Here is a 21095-nt window from a genome sequence, read left to right as displayed (position 1 = left end):
ATCACTTACTCTGGCTAGACTGATATTTGTGTATGTAAATGTAACATTGAAATGCTCAAAATGTAAAACACAAATGCCATAAATAGATTTAACCAGTTGATTTTATATTTTTTTCATCTATAGGACTCAACATGTTTAATACTTGATATTACAAAAAGATGGTTTCACATTAAGCACACAACTAGGTGGCGCCACAGGCCAGACATATAAGTTAGGACTGGGGCAACTTCATAATTATCTGTCCATTTGTGTGACAAAATTAGAACAATCCATCGCATGCTAGTTCACTGCTTTCCAAAGCAGTGCAACTAAGTCTAGATGAATAAACCTTGAAAAGTGGACCATAGAATTCAACACACTATACAGGTATGTAAACAAAATTTTTTGGTAATGTCCACAGGAGTAGTTTCTGTGCAGCAATAAGGAACAGTAATGTTCCAATAGCAGATTTTTATGTGCAAGGAATGGATAAACACTAGTATGCTTATCACTTACCAGCTGACAGCTACAGTACACAGGTCTGGAAGGCTTATTTCACATTGACCTCCATGGGCTGAAGCCATTACTGAAACTTAACACACACTCACCAGCCATTTTATTAGAAACAACCTGTAGGTGGACAGATAGAGACTACCCCATTTATTGCCATGCACATTTGTAGTAGCCATACACTTGCCCTTCATCAATGGTCAACTTTTGAAATATCAGTCACTATTAGCTGGACAGAAGCAGATATGCTGGATATGCCCCCAAAACAAATTGTACCAGCTTAACATCCTCAACCGAGCCAATATGTCAGTTAATGGTGTGCTGAGAATACTCTGCCACCCAAATAATATCATTAGTAGTAATGTGGTTAGAACCTGACCAGTGATGAATGAAGCTGGGGTGGCTGACAAATTGTACATATTAACATATGAACTAACTCTTATTGTACACATATTAAATGCACATATAAGCTGGGTACCTCATAAAGTGGCTTGTGAGTGTATATTAACCACATTTCAAATATGTCCCATTAAAATCCTATACTTTATTTTGCATTTTTTGTTTTTAAACCCAACCATCTTTTCATTCTAAAAGAACCCAAACAAAAACAAGGCAGATTTTAATCATAAAATTGCCTAACACAATGAAAAACGATTTCATAGCTACCGGTGAGATGTGACTTTCTGAAGAAAACAAGGGGGCAGGGAAATGCCACTTATAATTATCATTAATGTGTAATGAAGTAGGTTTCTAGTTTTTTGGGGTCCTACTTCTATTAATATATTTAAATTCTTTGCTATGCAGAATGTACTTATTCCCTTACAACAAAACAGAAACATGCAACTGATGTGGCAAAAGACAAATAAACAGGCCCCTCATTTTGAACCATTCCTTTAACTGAGTATGTCTATATTTTATATTTCAGAAATATAACCTTTCATTCCTTATGTAGACCATGTGCTTTGAATTACATGTAAAGCACAACTGATGCAAGACATAGAAACAATTCCGGTATGGGGTCCCAAAGAAAGAACTGTCATAGCAAATTCTACTGTAAAATGTGCCGATATTAAGTGTTAATTGATGAAAACCTTTAAATATGAATCATTAAGGTGCTGGTTTAAAAGTTATCCAACTAAAGCGTATTAGTTTAGCAGTTGAAAACCGATCACTAGTACCCAGTCAAAAACATGTTTCCTTGCCATGTTCATAAATGGGGAAAGACAAGACCAGTTATCTCTGCTTAATACATGCTGGCCCTCTCAAGCTCAGTCATTAACCAACACAGCTGCAGGAATGCTTCCTCAGTTACAACTCTCATTCATCATTTGGTCCTTCTGACAAACCAGAACATCCTCACCAAAGACAATTCTTTAAAATCTAATCTGTTCAGCTCATAGCAAAAATACACTGTATAATTGTAATGGCACAGTTGGGAGAACAAATGATGAAATTGCACATTTTGGGCCCCAAATCCAAAGGCAGAGAAGTACAGGTTAACGTACCACCTAGTTGTGTATACAGAGTAGTGGCAGGGTATGATGTTAAAACAGATGTTCTCCCACCACTATTACTGTAACATTCAGAAGTACACAATGGATATCAAGGTACACAGAACTGTTCTGTAAGAGATAGATTACATGCATTTCTAAAATGCAAACCTTTATCCCACAATTATGCCCAATACCCAAGCGATCGTAATATAAACAAAACAGAACATAAAAAAAATACCTTATAACCAGTAGTATTTTCTTTTCAGATATTAAGTTTCTGGTTCTGGTGCAAGTACCATTTGTCTATCACATACAGTATCTACAGTATAACGCCACTTTTCTCAATGTCACTTTGTGGTTTTTTACTCTACTGAAGAAATCATGGTACATTCTGTTCCATAAAAAGTCTATTACAGAATTTTACACATAAAAAAATGAAGAAATTAAATGGAAACAGTCATGAGACAGTCCACTGTCCTGCAGAGACTGCTGAACTTGAAATTCTGAAACGGTTATCAACATTTAAAATCCCAACCCATTAGTCTGTTTTTTTTAATCTGCTCACTCTGTATTAATCTCTGGTTCAGGCCGCTGCATGGCAAGCTCAGCTTGGATGAAAGCACCCTGTCCCAAGGCAGTGGAGTACGCGCGATTGCTGTGTGAGGCTGTGTACCCAGGGGGGTGATAGGAGCTCAAGCCCCCACGGTTTAGCGGGAAGTTTTGGGAATGAGGTACCAGATGGTAATCATCCAGATTATCATAGTGAGATTGCAGAGCAATAGTATTTTGCCTTTGTCCATGTGGTTGGTGAGAACAGGATCCACCATGGTCTCTGTCCAAGCTATCCTGTACATGAGGAGGAGGGTTAGGTTGAGTTAAGTGCTGTCGTTCTCTAATACTATGTGATCTCTCTGGCTTTGGAGGGGGAATGGGCTTTACTTGGGCTGTCTGCTGGTCATCTTCGCTGTTGCCGCTAGTGGTTTTGACCCTGCCTATGTGCCGTTCTGCATCTGGACGATCGTATCTAGGCTGGTAGCTCCTGTTTTCGGGGTGTTCCTGCCAATGTTTGCTGCCTAGTTGCTTGTCCCCTGGCTCAAACTTGGCCTCAGGATGGTTGCCTTCTGACAGGTGCGGCATGCTCCGTGGCGGAGGCTGTGAATGGGCAGACTGATAGGTCCTGGAACTGCTCTGCTTTGGTGCAGCAACCTTATCGCCCATTCCATTTCCCTGGCAGTACTTCTCGGTTTCCATATACATGAGAACATCTGGGTCTGATATCAAGTGTCTAGAGGCATGCTGGGATGCAGAAGCACCACTGTATCTCCCGTCCTTCGTTTCAGCAGCCATCAGCCCAGCTTTTCCAGGGTCAGATTTGCTACGCAAGTGCAACACTTCTAATCCTCCAATATCTGCTGACATGTAGGGCCCCACATTGTCGTACTGAGACATGACGGGGCCCTTCACCTTTTGCCTGGCTCGACTCTCTCTGCGAATAGAATGCATGCGAAACCTCTCTGCTTCATCTGGGTCCCAGGCAATGTAAACAGCTCCCTTGGAGCCATGGTAAGGAGGCATGTCCCTGCTTACAAAGCTATGTTCTTTCACTGGAATGACATGCCGTGACATGTAATGATAGCCTCCTGACTTGCCCCCTGTCCTGGTGAGGTGTGGGCCAGTATCACGACTGTTGAAAGAATGGAAATGGCGTAAGCGAATTGTACCATAAGGATCCACATCATAGTAAGGAGCATCGAGAGGGTGAGACCCAGAGTAAGGGCTGTACCGGTACTGCACCCTTCCATTCTCAAAGTAAGGCTGCAGCTGAGTGACATGATATTCAGTTTGTGAGGGCTGTTGGTAAGACTTGCAGTGGTATACTGGGCGCTGATAGTAATAGAGCTCATCATCTGGAGGGACCTCAGTTCTAGTCATGGGCATTGAACGGATGGCAGTGGGTGGCACATGTAGTGAGTGCACCCTGCGAATAGTTGGATACACAGCAGGTCCATCCAGGGGACCATAGCCATGGCTGCTGCGGTGCACTGATCCTGACGAAATGTATTCACCCCTTATTGGTCCACGATATTTCATGGACTGGTGTAAGGATCTTGGTCCAATCGTATTGTAGCGGCCATCTCCATGGGCCCTGTAGGAAATCTGAGGCTCTGATTTAGATACACAAGAGATGTGTGGAGGCACACTCTCAGGCCGGTAATGGCAGGTCATGGATTGTTGCCCAGCAGGAGTAGCCCTCTGATGGTAGTAAGCTTCCCCCGCAGGCTCTAGTAAGGTTGTTTCTCCTTTAGAGTGGTAAACATATGCTGACTGATGCATGGAAGACTTGCGTTGTGATGAATGAGACTGTGTGAGGGTGTCATCTAGTGACGCTGGCAGTGACGCATCTGCCAGCATAGCATGATAGGCAGCCGCACTGGTAGCCTCAGCTTTAGAGAGGGCAGCTGTCGCTAGTTTGCTTTCTAGTGATCGAACAGGTGGAACTGGTGGAGTGACCCCATGGGGGTGGTGAAGGGGAACACTTTCAACTCGAGGAGTCACTGGCTTTACAGCCTCGCGAGGCCTTTCTGTGGACTGCTCAGGGGGTACAACTGGGGTAGGTGCAATCCATGCACTGGCTTGAGTCTTACACTGGGAGTGGGGCTGTGGTTGAGGTTGTGATTGAAATGCTATTTGAGGTTGACCTTGCATTTGACGCTGAGGCTGGAGGACTGCAACTGGCTGCTCAGGGGATTTTTTGGTTGGTGGTGGTAAGACACTTTCAGCAGTATGAAACTGAAAAAGAAAACACAGTAAATTGCAATAAATCAGATCTTTTTTCTCCAATACTTATGAATGATCAGCATCACAAAAGCTTACCTCAGAACTTGGTTGTGGTGTGACTCGAGATGTGACTTCATTTCTGCCCATGGTGGGTGTAGTAGCAGCAGTGGTAGTGCTTGAAGTGCTGACCAGTGTCGGGCCCACAGAAAGCAGCTGCCTCTCTGGACTTTTATGAGCTGGAGAAAGCTGAACAGGTTGGCTAGCAGGAGCAGCATTCTGGCTTGAGGCAATTGCAGTTACAATCGCCTCGGTATTACAGGGAATGCTGGGTAACTTTGCACTGTCAACTATGCTGAGGTGTAGGCTAGCACAGTGGGTTAGTGTGGGTTCAGCTGAGGTGCAGCTAGGAGGTGAGGAGGAGGGAGCAGTAGTGTGTGGCACTTCCACTGCTTCCTCCTTGGATGTCTGTGATTGGAGGGTGGGAGGGGGTGGCCAATCCAGGGTTTCCAGCAACTCCTGTGGCCTGAGAGGTGAGAGAGGGGTGGGAGGGCCAGAGGATCTCCCCTGAGACAGAATGGTGGCCTGCTGAGCAGATTCAGCTAAGGCTAAAGCCAGCATGCGGGCAGGGTTCTTTGGTTGGGGAGGAGGAGGGAGCAGGGACACAGAGCTGATCGAAGCAGTGCCCTTTGGTGGGTCCAGAGCTACAGCTCCTAGAGAAGAACAAAACACAGGCTATGGTAGTTAAGGAGAAGCCAGCTAATTGTCACCAACAGGAAAAAGAGGATAATGTTAAGTGAGCAGTATCTAAATGTGTACTATACATCGCTGATAGAGCGACAATCTTCTACAATTAGGAGAGTCATACATAGTGTTAAAAATAAAGTCTGGTGAACAAAACCTTTTTTTTTAAAAAAAAAGGTCCCATCAAGTCATAACTTCAAAAACAAGGTCATGCATCAAAATGAGCTCAAATGCAATGTCAAGTTTGGTGCAATGTCATATTTACCTGGCTGTTCTTGAGCACTGGCAGCACCTGTTCGCTCCATCCCTGAAGCCCCTTTGGTCTCCTTATTCTCACACAAAGCAGATTTGGACAGAAGCTCGAGCTTAATGGCTTCGCTTAGAGGCAGGTCAGTGGATTTTAAAGACAGTGAGCTAATTTTGGAAGGAGAATCTTGGGGAGATGGAGAAGATGGCTGCAGCAGTGGGCTCTCTGGTCCTTTACTAGGTGTAGAAGCATCTTTAGGATCAAAGATACTCTGTGGTGCCAATGCAGAAACCTTTTCACAGCCCTCAGAAGTCTGTGACATAATTTTCTCAGAAGTGTTAGAGCCCAGTTGCGTAGCATCTCTTAAGACCAGATTTAGTTCAGAAGATTGATATGGGCTGGTGACCTTCACTCTGGCAGGTGAAAGTGGTTCTGAGCCACTGGCACTGCCAGGGCTCCTCTTTAGACTCACAGCATCAGTCTCAGTCGAAAGGATGGAGCTCTCTGCCAAGGGCAAGCTGCACTGGAAAGACATAGGATCAAAGTCTAGAGTGGCCATGCCAATGTCAGGGGGGCTCAAGTCCACATCATCAGCAGAGCGGGGTGGAGAGATAAGAGCTGGCACACAGATTGGACCATCATCCCCATCACTGTCTCCATGGCCCAAATTATCATAAGAATTACAGTGCTGTCTGCTGTCTAGCAGATCCCCATTAAAGGATGTGGACAGGGCATCACTGCTGGAGCGAGGCCTGCGGGGCCGGTACACTTTAGACTCTCCTAGGTTGAAAGAACAGACAAACCAATAGTACAACCATGGATAGAACAAAAGGCAATGCAAGTCAGATTTTAATAGCCCACTGGGAGTTACCTTCTACATTGTGCAGTGAGCTGAGAGACTCCTCACTTTTGGCAGATCGGAGTGTGCCTGTATCTCCTCTGCCTCCTGCCAGTGCCATGGCTTTGAGTTCATTTGGTTCACTTGGGTTGCGGTGCAGTTTGCGTTTAGACATAGAGGAAGACTTGCCAAGGTTAAAGAATGATCGCCAACTGCCAACCGGAGACTTCTTTGACTTTATAGGTTGCCTTTTTCTATGAAGAAGGAATAACAAGTAAGCCATCATATTTTGTAAGCATGAATGGTATGATTATCATACTGACATATACTAGAATATACTGGAAGAAAAACAAAGCATATGGATGTTACTAAAACAGAAATACCTCTCAGTGGGAAATTCAATAACTGTGTGGAATTTGCCCTGTAAGGCAGCGGGCCCCTCTCCTACTTCGATATACTTGCTATCTGCAGTGACAGGAGAGTTGATTTGGGCCTGGGTCCGAGCCTGGGCCTCCTCCAGTGTTAGCAGCTTTGTGGAAGGGGAGGGCACTAGCAGCGATTTAGGACGAGATAAAGAGTTGTGACCTGCAGAGGCAGAGACAAAAACAAATAAATATCAGGAAACAAAACACTGATCATATTCAATATTATGGACAAACCAATTTATTTCCAGCAATTTAACTGGCATACCTGCTCCCTCTCTGATAAGCGAACTCAATTTAGGGCTGAAGAGAACATCTACATGATTGAGGATGAACTCCACCACCACGGACTGTATCCGCACCTCCATGAAGGCAGCCGTCCCACTGAAGCATGCTGACTCTATCTGCTTAGACCTGATTAGACATAAATGAGAAGTTAATGAGTCATGATAGGAAAGAAACTTAATACAAGATCTGAAAAACATCCATGAGCAGGAAATTATTAAAGCTTACCTCAGTAGGTTGGGAGCCCAAACAATGGCCAAATTCTTGCTGTGCATGTTGGTGACATAGCTAAAGGTTGCTAGCCGTGACAAATGCCTCATCAGAAACTCCAAGGTCCTTAAAATCAGATGGACAGACAAATCAACATAGGGTTTTCAAATCTTACTTCCCAGATATATCTGCTGCAATGGTAAGGTGTGAAATGTATTCTGTATTTCAAGTAATTTAAAACCAATTTCAACCAATGTTAATCCCTCTTTAAAAACAAACAAACATCTGCAACTACTCTATCCATGAAGTCACAACATGCATTGTGAAGGTGGGTGAAGTACGACATTTTCTAAAGAATAGTGCCACTGCAGCCTTTAGGGGGCACTGTAGCCATTCATGTACCTGTAATGTGGAGGAGGCAGCTGCTGGATGACGTCATGTATTTTGATCAGCCTCTCCTCATCTGTAGCTGCTGACACTGCCTCCTAAAGGGCAGAGATGGGGGAGGAGAGGGACAAGGAGGGGAGACTGCATCAGTGCTGCTGTTGTCCAGTGAGGCTGCTCTCTCAGCCAGGCCTATGCGCTCTCGCACCCCTCTGCTCTACTGGGCCACATGCACAAAAGCAAAGGCTTCAACCCCACCTCTGTGGCCTTCTCCATTTTACAGTGCCATAGCAACCTGGAAACATTTGTGCTTGTTTTATCCCTGCTTGTTTTCTTTGCGGAGAGCCTTTATCTTGACGTGCTATAAATGTCCTTGTCCTATTTTGCATATAGATAAGCTGTCTAAGAATCTCATCTCTAAAAATTAAAATTTTTGAATATCAAAGTCACCTTAACACTGGTCAGTGAAATAAAGCTGCTTTAAGCATCAATAGAGACCATTCTACAATTTTGCATAATTCACCAACACATTTTTTTATACCAAGATGTGACACCACAAATGGGTTTAATGTATAGGCACACTTGTTCTTTCAATACAACACACTCTAATCAAGCAGCACCCATTTGCATATGAATGTTGTGTGCCTGTTGTGCTACTTTACAGCAATACTGTTGCAATGTCAGGAGTGCTTACTGAGAATTTCTCATAGAGCTGGTAGGTGAGCAGTGGGTTTGGCAGCTCTCGAAAGTAGAGCTTGCACAGTGAACCCACACAGTGGATGTCCTGGATGTAAACATCTTTTGTCAGATCTGGGATCTGTTCTGAATCAAACTCATGTCTAAATTGAAAGAAAGCAAAGCAAAAAAAATCATGAAAAATGATAATTTGATCAAACACACAAGGAATAAATAGACATACATGAAACTAAATCCACTTACTTTTATAATTCAAATTAAGTACTAACTGAGAATATTCAGAACTCTAACAGACTATTAAAATTGCAACATTTTATTAATTTGAGGTAAATACAATCTCTATATGAATGTACCACAATAGGTTCTGTTAGGTTCATATGCCAAAAGAGCCACATTTTCCAAACAATTTAAACTAAACATTTTTACTGGCAATTGTTTCAATTAAAAAATTGTGAATGAGCTTATATTAAATCAACAGTGTAGTGTGTACCGCAATTTCTGGATGTTGGAAGCAATCCCAGAGAGTCGATACATTCCATCCACCACTCCATGCTTCTCAATGAAGTCTGTGCAGCTCTTGAGTACCTGGGGAACTAGAGATTGAAGAAGTGTTAGGTGGACCATGTGTTCACATTAGTCAAGTACAATACAAAACTTTACAGATATGGAATACAAATATGAAAATTGTTTCAAAAACAAAATACAATATTAGGTCAACAGATTAATGCAACAAAGCATTTTTCTAGGGCCAAATTACTCCTGATAATGCGCAACATTTAACTGGCAATAGTAATTTCCCATTCAAAATCCTTTAGTACCTCACTATACTTAATCTGCACTTAGCATGGTATTTCACAGAGAATAAACAACTAGGGCCTCAGTCACAGAAAACTAGCAAGGGAAAGTTTCTTGACTTCATTCTCACTTACAGCTACACCAATGTGGTCTAAAAAAAAATGTGTCTTAACACAGTTCTGAACAAACAATGTTCATGGTGACATACGTTCTCCGTGGTGGCACCAGACGGATCACAGGCCTCCAACTTGACCTTGCAACATTTCACTCAAGAAAACCATGGTGAGGCGAAACAGGCACCCTTGCCTGCCCTCTCACTCCTAACACACATTATCCAGATGATGAGTTAGACCCACAGCCTCTCAGAAGCAGCTGTTCAACTGAATTCCTGACATAGCAACTTGCAGCAGGAAATCCTTAGGCAATTTATAACCAATCTGGCTCACCTCAAACTTCCCCTTAAGGATGAGAATGATGCAGTCCTTTGCAGTTGATATAGGTCATGAAAAGCAGACATTGCTGTGGCTTCTTAATTAGAGGGACCAAAGGGGAGGGTTAAATCTATAAAGCCATGCACTTTCAATTACAATCTGATGGAAATCTAAAGAATGGACAGGAAGGCAATCTGCAGAGCTTTATAATAATGCTCTAATTAGGGTTTTTATGCTAATCATTCAGTGCTTGAAGAGAAAGTTCTTCAAGGTCATCTTCCAATGAGGTCAAAAAGTCTGGACTTAAATACATTGTCTGACATCAGCCTCCTAAGACAGAGAAAGTGAATGAGACACACACCTACATGCAGACACATCCATCCTCAGGCACAGCTATCCACTGATCCATGCATCCACCCACACCCATGCACGCATTTGCACACATGCTTGCATACACCTACACATGCACAGATACGCACTTCAAAAGTTCTTGGGTTGGGGAGGGTAAACACTTAGGGGGGGCAAGGAATTCAACCTGTATGACTGACTGAACAATCATCAACTGCATCTTGGGAATGTTCTCACTATGTTTAAAACCCAAACTCTCTGACAATGAATAACCCAAACTGGAAGACGGTAGTGTTAATAACCATGAGGTGGGGGGTTGGATGAGGGGTTACTATTTCTGTTGCACCAAATTTGTTCTGTTACAGATACTGTGTAAAAATATTGATCAGCATTTAAGGAAAAGCCCAGTTTGTTGTTACTGTAGTAATAGTTGAGGAGCCATATCAAGTTGCATGGCACCATCTGAAAGGGACAGACTCTGGGTTCTGAGTGCAAAGAATCGCTCAGGGTGAATTTTAGAGTCAAACAAACAGAGCCAGGGTAGAAGGCTTCCAGGGAGCTTTGAATCAGTAGTGAAGAAATCTCTAGACACTGCCTTCCCTCTGACCTTTATACCCCTTTAAAGTAAGGTGTTGCTGTGGCAACTGAAACAAGCAGGCGTACCAGACTTCTGCTGGGGGTGGTCCAGTATGTGTCATCCAGGCTACACAGTCAGTATTACTCAAATAGGCTGGAGTTGGCCTGAACCATTCATCGAACAGACACCATGGCCTTTGTTTTACCTGAGATATGAGGGTTTGAGGCACTCACCATCATGGCCTGAGTTGAGGAGGTGCTCTCCCAGGTCACAGCCAAACACCCTCTCCCTGAGGATCCCACGCTGCTTCAGCTTCTGCTTGGTGGGCCGCGACTTCATGAAGGAGCGCAGGAATGTGATCAGCTTCCCGTGCTTCTTTGAAACTGAGAGACCATTAGAGATGAGGAGATGTTATTCATCACTCACATCAGAGTAGTGACTGACACGCACATTTTAACCTAATGAACATGAAGTGAACGAAGAGAACATACCAGCTACATAGTTAGACATAAGACCAGAATAGCTCACGAAATCTTGGTTTTAGACAGAGTAAAAGGCTTAGAAATTTGGTGGCCTTTAGTTTTTCTTTCAAAAAAGAAATTCCTCTACCAAAAGCTGTTGCTAACACTATATTGAATAGACAGTTGCTGTTGCAGAGAACTACTGCAGTCTCTCAAAGATGGACTGAAATTCCTTTGTAGGGTTCATTTCATCCTTCCCCCTTCATATTATTTGGTCATTAGTTATTGTGCAGCTGGCAAAGTAATACGAGACTGAGCTGTCCATTCCTCCCACTCTGAATCTAAAGTGACGTCCACCAGATGAGTATGGAGTAGCAGCCCACACAGTGAAACAACATACCAAACAAATATTACAAAATTCTCTTGAAAGCTCAGTTATGAAATAGCCTCACAATTTGACTACCAAGCTGCAATTACACAACCCAAAGCTCATTAATAATGGAATAAAACTTTTCATTCATTTGATTCTTGAAGCAGGATGTACTACATGGGTTTAGTTCAAATGTTGGGAGTGCTGTTTTCACTGACATTAAGTGCGGACTGTCAAAATCATAAATTAATCCCAGAAACTTTCTGTATAATTTTCACATGCGGCTCCCGAAGTAAACACTGATAAAAGGACTAGGGGAATAGTGAAGAAACAGATTTAACATGAAAATAAAAGCAAAACAAAAAATCACTTTAAATCAGGACCAAGATAAGTACAAACTTGCTTTACAGACTGGTACCTCCTAAGAAACCGAGTCTTAAAACTGTAATGCTTCCTGATGTTTGTAACAAACATAGAAACTATTCTATAAAGCCTCTTAATTTGATCTCCCCCCTCCCCCAGTTAACACTCTCTGAATATGCCTGAGAATCGTTTCTGGAACCAGTTTAGAGCAAAAAGTCAGCTGTTGCCTGAAGCACATGTGAGGACTATAAGGAGCCAAAGCTAGATCTGCCATAACTGCTAGATTCACTGGTGCTCCCAGAGCTCCTATATCATGGACAGACACAAAGTGTGTGCACAAGTGAGCATGTGGACACAATGACACCAGATGACAAACTTTTAGCATAATTGCATTGATTCTTTAAGGCATTCCATACCAAGCTTATTTAAAGGACATGTGATTTACAGAGAAAACACAAGGACAGAAGAGGAAGATCTGAAGTTGACCAGGTCAGTGTTGTATTTGTTTGTTTTCTGTTTGTTGAAAGCCACTTAACCAGAAGCCTAAACCGCACTTTCTTCAGTTCGATTATTTTGGTTAAAAACAAACATAGAATTCACACTTCAAATGGTTGACTGTAAAAGAATCCATCAAGGCACTTCCTGTTCTCCTTTTCAAGTCACATATTGATTTTACAGATACCCTCTTTGCACAGAAAGCCAGCCAAACAGACATGCTTTAAGACCCAGGAAAGCAGCAGGCGATGCTCGTTTGCATCACAGAATGTCATTTCTGCTGCAGAATGAGTGACTGGTCCAGGAGGCTGTACCTTAACATGGCTGAAGAGACAGAATGATGTGAAAGAATGATAGAATGCACCCTACTAATGAATATTATTGGGAGTTTGTATCTTAAAAAAGTTCAAATCAAGAGCTGCTATACCCAAACTGTATTTTACATGTGGGGAATGTCCCTCGTCATTTACAATATACAGAACAATATATGCCCAAGTACAATATCCAAAACTATATATGTGCAGGTATTAGACCTACAATCTGGGACCTAGAAAGAATTTTATTTGTCTTACAATGTCCAAATAAAGAACATTATTTCTAAATAAATACACAAAAAAAATATACATTATGACAGGCAATTTATCACATAAAGAAAATAGCCTATATTGAATATTTGTGCCAAGCAAACAATGGCCCCTTTGCAACTTCACTTTTACAATTTCAAAGTTCAATCGTCTTTCCATGAAAAAAAATGGGAGCTCAAATTATACTATAACAATGGGATCGGTTTTGATGAAATAATGAGGACAGGGACGAGTCGAAAGCAACAGAGAAAAGCCTATCGATAAAACACGTCGCATTATAACACAACCTAGTTCGAGTTAAATCAAGTGCCTGGGATGTTTTTGTAAATATGCTGCAAATACTTAAATCCTTACCTCAAAATAAAGGAGAGTTGTGTCTCAACTCCAGTAGGGGTAATAAAACATTCCAAGAAATGCACTAAAGTGAACGACGATCCGAACTTCAGCTAGCGACTGTCTAGCATATAAAAGACCGTCATCATCCGCAATCCTTTCAGTTTCACGGATCAGAACCAATGGTTATAAAGCGAACCACGCAACGAACGCACATTCTTTCCGACACCCGGTAAAACTTGTAGTGTGCTTTTTTTCCCCTTAGTAGTTGTCCAGCCCCCAGTATCAGCTTTCAGCCACGAAAGCCTGTGGCAGACACGATTTACAACAACGTAGCCAAAACACTGACAACTCAAAGAGGAAAGTTTTCAGCAACGTGAAACGTCGGTTTAATCGCGACTACAGATCGATGAACAAGACTTCACGCCCTTTTAGCACTTAGAACTATTAGTTATATGACTACTTCCTCAGTAGCTCAGTTTTCTCTCCTTTTTCAAACAAAATTTGACGTTTGAAGTATTCACTGTCCTTAGCTAACGAGTCCTATGGTGCAGATGTAGTTATCAGATCGCATCACTTTAGCTTCAGACTGTAGTAGAGCTCAACAGAGCTTTAGCTGCTAACTAACGAAAGACGGGAGGTTCCATTCTACCGTGAACGCGCACGCTTCAGTTGGCACAATCATAAACCACTGACAATCACACCTGTCTGGTCTTGATCACTATTCAACCTATAAAATAATTTCATGTTGGCTGGTTACCTGTTGAACAAGAAACAAAACATTTGTTGTTGTCAAACATTTAACAGTAACTTAAGAATTTCTCGATTATTTTGGAATGAATGAAGTAGTAATTATTTCTTATTACTATTTAACAATGATTTTCCATATGTTTAATTAGTTACAAAATGTGAATGTTAATGAACTTATTGTTTAATAACGTGCAGCATCGAAGATTGATTTTCTTGGTCCAATGAAAGGGATAAAGAAATTGCACATGAAATATGCGCTAACTGATCTGTTTTTCTCATAAACGTTCACAGAGGTTCTCATAAAAGTTCACACACACACAATCAGGAGAGAGAGAGAGAGAGAGAGAGAGAGAGAGAGAGAGAGAGAGAGAGAGAGAGAGAAAGAAAGAAAGTAAGTAAGTGCAAAAGTAAGAGAGAGACGGAACAGGTCAGGCAGGAAATGGCCAATACCTCCTAGGAGAAGAGGACAGTTACTGCTAAGTATTCTTTACAGAGTCTCTCACAGTAAAACTCAGCTGTCCTGGCATGTTAACAGACACAGCTGCCCTTTGCTCCTATGAGAGAAAGACGCTGGTGCTCCACAAGGAAGTGAGGGATCCAGAGAGAGCAAAAGGAGTTACATCTGGACCAGCACCTGCTACCACTGAGTTTTAAACTTACTCTAGTTGAGGTTCCAAACAAAATAACGTGTTTTTTGTTAACGTATTTTGTGTGTGTGTGTGTGTGTGTGTGTGTGTGTGTGTGTGTGTGTGTGTGTGTGTAGTGTAGTGTAGTGTACATTTCTGTGAATACAACAAGCTTAAAAGGAACTAAACTAAAATTACCTGTTGGGCTTTAACTACTGTTAAGATTAGCTACATTTCTTCCACACCATTTCAACCATAAAGAAATGATGAGATTAACCATTTACTCAGGGCATGTGATCCACAAGACCATTTTGGTTGAATGATTCAAAACACGGTTCCAGTTTTGACACAGATATCAGATGGATTGAACTGCCTTTACCTGCTGGTGAGCTGAAGAAAAGCCTATATATTTGAACACACCAGGATAGCCTAAAAGAATGTGCTATTTAAGTCGCCATAAAGAGACTAGTTTATATTGTCAGAGGACAAAGCTGCAATTATTTTATACCCCTAATTTCCCAGCGTTTAGTAAATCAGCTTTAAGAGAGTAAAAGCACAGCATTGTACAGCTTTCTGAAAACTGCTTAGCAGTGAAAGAGTAGTGCTGCAACAATCAGCATGATATCAGGAAGAGGCCAGATTAGAAGGAAGGAAAACATTGACAGAGAAAATTTTGGGCACAGGTACATTACTGTCGACTTGGCCTCAATAAAATGCAAAACTGAGACAAAGGCCTCAATGTCAAATAAGTGTGCCATGCAAAACAGGGAGCATAAATGTGAGCATAACTGAAAAGAGGAGGTCAAACATCAGACACAGGATCAGAGGGAACTAAAAGAGTGAAAAAGAAGAGGTTTCTTGACTTAATTCTGGACTACTCCCTGGAATTAGGAAGAGGTAGTGATATTAGGATAGAATAGTGATCAACAGTGCCAGTTGTACTTTCTGAACATTGAGAATATTAGGGAAGAATCTGGCACTGTGTAGACACATAGCAGTGGCTTTTTGGTTAGTAGGTGGTTAGATACACAGAAGAACTGTTGAGTCTACCTGAGCTCAGCCTGTAGGGGTTTAATGGGTCGGGTACCCATGTATTGTCCTGCTTTACACTCTCCATCTCCAAATCTGCATGCAGGACAGAGAAAGGCCAAGGGAGCCTGTTAGAGAACATGAGAACAGCAGCTGCCCTTGTAGCTCTCCACTGGCTTGGCAGTTGACACTTTGTAAAGAGGGATGAGGGGAAAAAAGGGGAAACATTCCCCCTTGCATTCCCTATCTATTAGGTAATGTTTTATAGCAGTTCAGAGAGGGCCATAAACTGATAAACAAGCTAGCACAGTAAAACCTACTTAAGGAAAAACAGATTAGGCCATGTGCTACAGTGCTTTGTGTAGGTCAGAGTGCTTTGTGGTACAGGGAGTTCAAAAATATTTTTGATATGGTGACAGCGTAAATCATTTATGTGTGTGTGTGGGAGAGAGAGGCAGAGAGAGAGAAAGCGTGAGTGAGCAAGAGAGAGAAAGCGAGTGAGTGTGGGGATGAGAGGGATAGTGTGAGTGAGTTTGTGTATGTGCGTATGTATGTGCACAGAGAGAGTGAGTGAGTGATTATGTGTGTGTGTGTAGATGAGTGAGGCGGAAAGATGAGGCATTGGGGAGAGTACCAGCACGCACAGGGTGGGAACAGACTCCAGGAGGCCGGCCGCAGACCAGAGCAGGGGGAAGCTGAGGGAGCAGTGGATGTAGGCACAGTGATCTGTCAGTACACATGCATGGGACAAAGCAATGCCACACACACACACACACACACACACACACACACACACACACACACACACACACACACACACACACACACACACACACACACACACACACACACACACACACACACACACACAGAGCTACAAACCAAACAACACAATCAACAACACACACAGGGGCCATCGGGAGATCAGCCAGCATGGCATAGCGAAGTAAAAAGCAAAACTGCAGCTAACACTTTACATGTAATTAAGCTCCTCATTGGGGGAAGGCTCAGCATCTAAACGCCACATGCTGCATTCCTCCCCGCTGTGAACATTTTTTAGAACCCATCCTCAGGCAGGGCATGACTTCTCTTTTCCCTGGACTTGCTCGTTTGCTGATTGCACAGTGTCCCTGAGAGAAGAGCAAGCAAGCTGCGTACCCCTACCCCCACCCAAAGCCAGCATTCGGATTAATCTCAGTCATGACGCAAGGCACAAGGAGGCCAGAAGTGAAACAAAAGACCAGCACTGTTGAAAAGCCCTCCAGAGTGCTTAGCAGGGTAGTTGCTCCAAAACATGATGTAAAGTGACCTCTCTTAGGCTTGTGAAGAATGTTTTATGAACTCCAAACATGACAAATATCATTACACACATTGAGAATGTTAGTGTTTGACACAGTCCATTTCACACTTCTCTTAGTCATGGAGTTTATTTTGTCAGTCGCTAAGGTTCTGTAAATGAAGATCCGTATACTTTATAATACAGGTCATAATGTGTGAGCATAAGATATTCCTCATTATTTTCCCACATTCCTCACTATTTCTCACTATTTGTGTGAAACTGAATAAGGGAAAATAAAGAACTTTACAAGAACTTTTGTAAACACAAAAGTCACAGAGTTACTGCATAGAGGAGGACAGCTGGGGGAGGGGCTACTTAGGAGTGAAAGCTCAGGGTGAGCATAAACCGCACTTCATGTACAGTGGATGGACATTATGCTCAGAGGGCTGAAACATTTCACATCTCTTCCACTTGGTTTGTCGAGAGCTTCGAAACCCCAGCTGACAGTTTAAGAAATGGTGTCAGAGAAAGTGAAAAAATATTCCTGCATTTTCCTCTTGCATAGCAGCCAGTACACTATCACATGGCAGTATTTAGTCCTCCCTGCACTGACAGGGGTGCTAGGAGCAGTGATTCATCTGACAGTGAGTGGAATTTCCTCTCAGCACCTGTTCCTGCTCACTTACACGCACACATGCATACACACAAGAGGTCCTTGGCTTAGTGCGCCGCCTCGCATCACCATCCCCAGCTCTGCAGTCGTGTGCATCATAAATGCACCTCGCCTCATCCACACACAGCACTGACAGTCAACTGCAACCGCACATCCCATATGCTTACACGTGATATATCGCACCTTGTGAAATCCTCAACCGCTTTGAATGGGATTTAGATGGTGTGTAAGCTAGAATTCACACAGGCAAGATGGACATTTTACCAAGGATCTGTTTTTTATATAAATCTTTACTAGGATGAGCTTCAGCATGAGGGGTAAAAAAAAAGTTATTATCTAAACAGTGTCAGTAGTCTGTCTGTCTCTGTGTGTGTGTGCGTGCGTGCCAGTGTGTGTGTGTGTGTGTGTGTGTGAATACGTACCTGGTTTTGGCACTGAATTGGTGACAGACTGAGGGACCTTGTCATTAATCAGCTCCACACATTCACTGGGAAAGAAGCCAACCTAAAAAGCGCAAGACAAAATTGCAAATATCAATAAGATACACAGGCATCACTAATTCCTATTTTGTATGTATAAAGAAACACTTTGCCCTTATAGCAGTCATAATACCAAAAGACAAGAGTCAAAAGAACAAGAGGCAAAGCCTTCACAAGAGAAGAGCTTTGTCAAACTGGTGTTTTTTATCATGAGCTAAACTGGCATTATCACAATGGTGGTGACTGCTCTTGCATTTACAGTAGGTTTGGCTTTGTGATGTTATAGATTTATGCATCTCCCAAGCTGTTGTGACAAATTTTGAGCGGAACCAACACATGCACATAAAAATGAATTCAGTCCAAGAACAAAAAGCATTTTCCATTTCTACACAGCATGGGGGAGAGACTTAGATAACAAAGACACAAGAGGATTCAGTTCATGAATATAAAGAAAATTCTGAATAGGTATATCAAACCACTCAATTAAATTTGAAGTCTGATTCCATCAATCCTAAAGTGAGCTTATGCTCTAGAAAGAACTAGGCCAAAGTAGTGTTTGTTTGTTCTGACTGTATCCAATTTGCACTGCCAGAACTCTTAACGTACTCTACAGGTTCACAGTGCTGACCCAGGCCAACCTCTCATCTTAATTCTAAACCTCATTACTGATATGCACTATGGTTAACACTGTTAGCAATATGTCTATGTCTGTGTGTCTGTGTGGGTGTGTGTGTGTGTGTGTATTAAGAGATACTCTGTGTGACAAGTGATGTAGCTTTAGGCTCATGCTCTCTAGACAGATGCTGACTTCCTGACCGCTGCAGTCAGCGAGAGTCCTGAATCAGACTGCCCCCTGGTGGGAACACCAACATCTGCCAACATTAGTCACTAATGTCCCTGAGCCCAGTCCCACTCTACCTCACTGATGGACTAACTAGGCCAAGCTTATTTTTGAGACTAATTAGGGGACATTGACAAGGTCAGTTCAGCAAAAACTTTCAGCTGCTAAATGTCAGTGCCTGCCAAAAAAAGCAAAAACTAATTCATTAGCTACCATCAACAACTCTAAAAATCTACAAAAGTACAAGTCCAAGCAAAATAAGACAGCTGCCCACACATTTCAGCAACACACCAAGGCAACAGCATAAGCCCAAGTCAACATGGCCTTATTCACAGGAGCCAAACACTAGGAGAATCAAATGTGGTTAGTCATTACAGCATATTAACTCTTCCTGAACACAGGCCAGTTATAGCCCCAACCCTCCCAAAAGAAAAGCCCATTTAAATTGTTTACAATTGCACTGTGTAACCATGTCTGCAGATTACACACCTGAAATCCATGCTTCCCTCGCCACCATGTGGTGTCCTCTTTAGGAGGCATGTCAATCACAGAAACAATATCCCCAACCTGAGAGAAATGCAGCCATTTATAAATGTGTCAACACCAAAGAAACAAAGATCTGCAGACTGGTTTGCATGATCATAGCATTAGAAAAATGTAAAATCACTCATTTCAGTATCCCTATTCTGGAAAGAGCTTGCTTTCATGTTGTTAAATAATTCACCTCAAAAGACAGCTCATCAGCTGCCTGGGCTATGTAGCGTTTAATGACGTGGGCAGCTGCGATGGCTGGGACATTGATGGAGGACTCTTCATGCACCAGCAAATGATTCCCTTTGTTGTCAACCTGAAGAAGAACAGGATATGTCAGTGTGCTCATAACAGGGCTCTCTGGCTAATTGCAGTATTGAAAGGCTGTTATACTGCAAGCTAATGAATTCTGAAGCTTGTCTTCATATAGTCCTCCATAGTATCCTTCATGGTGTCAGAGCTCCCATAAAAATCCAACAAAGCCAGGTAGTCCACCCTTTTCATAGAAATTAGCAAAATGATACATTGTCTTTTTAATACCTCCATCCAGGTGAGGGCTGGCCCACAGTTTATCTTATTATCAGCAATTGCTGAGAGACGGGAGAGGTAAGCCATCAGCATCTGGGAAATTGCCTGTTAAGGAGTGAAAATGGAATAAAAAGGTGAAAGCAGGGAAGGTCTGGATGCAGGGCTTTTCTAGCTATAAAACATTCAAGCACTGATGGAGTACAACGTTTTTAGAACTGTTCATTTTATAATGGCATTACATGTACATATGGTATAATGTTTTGATTCCCTAAAACCATCATTAATACCAAAGCTATGAACAAACTAGGCAACACAAAGTTAACATCAACATTATGCTGTAAAATAACTTATTTTTATTTATTTATTTTTAAAAGTGTGTAATGTTATGAAATGTGCTGTTTAGTGAGAGGGACAGTTTGCCATTACAAGTTATAACTGGCTTTCCTCATTATTGTATATCCTTAAAAACAATCTGGCTGAAAGAAATCAGAAGGAGAGCCAAGAACAGCTGCTTCCATTTCCACAATTATATCTAGCCATTTAAAAAAGATTGGCATGTGTTTATTTGTGGTTTACCAAAGTGCATGTGTTTTGTTCTGTGTGTGTGTGTATATGTGTGTATGAGGTGTATATATGCAATAAAGAGAAGTCATGGGTATAAAAGATTTATTTTACTTTAAAAGAATAACGGGGGCTGAAAAATCTGCAGCTGTGCTCAGAATGATAAATTGGGCTCAATTAGAATTCCCAAGGCTCTCATATTGAGTCATATGGCAAGGAGTGGTGAGGTGGAGCTGGTTCAACTTTAATGCAGTTCATGGATCTGACTAACAAAGCAGTCATGTATCAGCCAGCAATACCAGAAATGATCTTCTGGAAAAAGTGCTAAGATTCTCCTAATCAGAAGCATGCCCCCCCCAAAAAAAACAACAACAAAAAAAAGACATGCACACACATGGAGAACTCAAAACTCAGGATGTTGTTAAAGACATCCTTCATTCATTAGGTTATATGCCATC

At 42.1% G+C, this 21095-nt stretch overlaps 1 protein-coding gene across 4 annotated transcripts in view; it reads right to left on the bottom strand.

Annotated features, from left to right (window-relative positions):
• Positions 1-83: 83 nt before the first annotated feature.
• arhgap32b (Rho GTPase activating protein 32b) overlaps positions 84-21095 on the bottom strand; it is a 78584-nt gene continuing 57572 nt past the window's right edge. The window contains exons 9-25 of one of the 4 annotated variants that reach the window (XM_027003886.2): positions 20089-20181; positions 19742-19864; positions 19507-19584; positions 18120-18201; positions 16390-16440; positions 15767-15841; positions 10968-11117; positions 9074-9176; positions 8582-8726; positions 7906-7988; positions 7522-7629; positions 7277-7422; positions 6970-7171; positions 6620-6840; positions 5767-6528; positions 4857-5470; positions 84-4772 (exon numbers count right to left, since the gene is read on the bottom strand). In XM_027003886.2, coding sequence (XP_026859687.2) covers positions 2544-4772; positions 4857-5470; positions 5767-6528; positions 6620-6840; positions 6970-7171; positions 7277-7422; positions 7522-7629; positions 7906-7988; positions 8582-8726; positions 9074-9176; positions 10968-11117; positions 15767-15841; positions 16390-16440; positions 18120-18201; positions 19507-19584; positions 19742-19864; positions 20089-20181 — 5265 coding nt within the window. In that variant the 3' untranslated portion in view covers positions 84-2543. Of the gene's footprint in view, positions 4773-4856; positions 5471-5766; positions 6529-6619; positions 6841-6969; positions 7172-7276; positions 7423-7521; positions 7630-7905; positions 7989-8581; positions 8727-9073; positions 9177-10967; positions 11118-13361; positions 14403-15766; positions 15842-16389; positions 16441-18119; positions 18202-19506; positions 19585-19741; positions 19865-20088; positions 20182-21095 lie in introns of those variants that run through there. The other 3 variants (XM_027003895.2, XM_027003904.2, XM_027003911.2) reach the window with 3 other exon arrangements.

This window comes from Electrophorus electricus, chromosome 6, assembly GCF_013358815.1.
Source record: "Electrophorus electricus isolate fEleEle1 chromosome 6, fEleEle1.pri, whole genome shotgun sequence".
In the NCBI taxonomy this organism is placed as follows: Eukaryota; Metazoa; Chordata; class Actinopteri; order Gymnotiformes; family Gymnotidae; genus Electrophorus; species Electrophorus electricus.
Note: the sequence above shows the minus strand (reverse complement) of the source record. Positions and strands in the feature narration are given on the sequence as shown.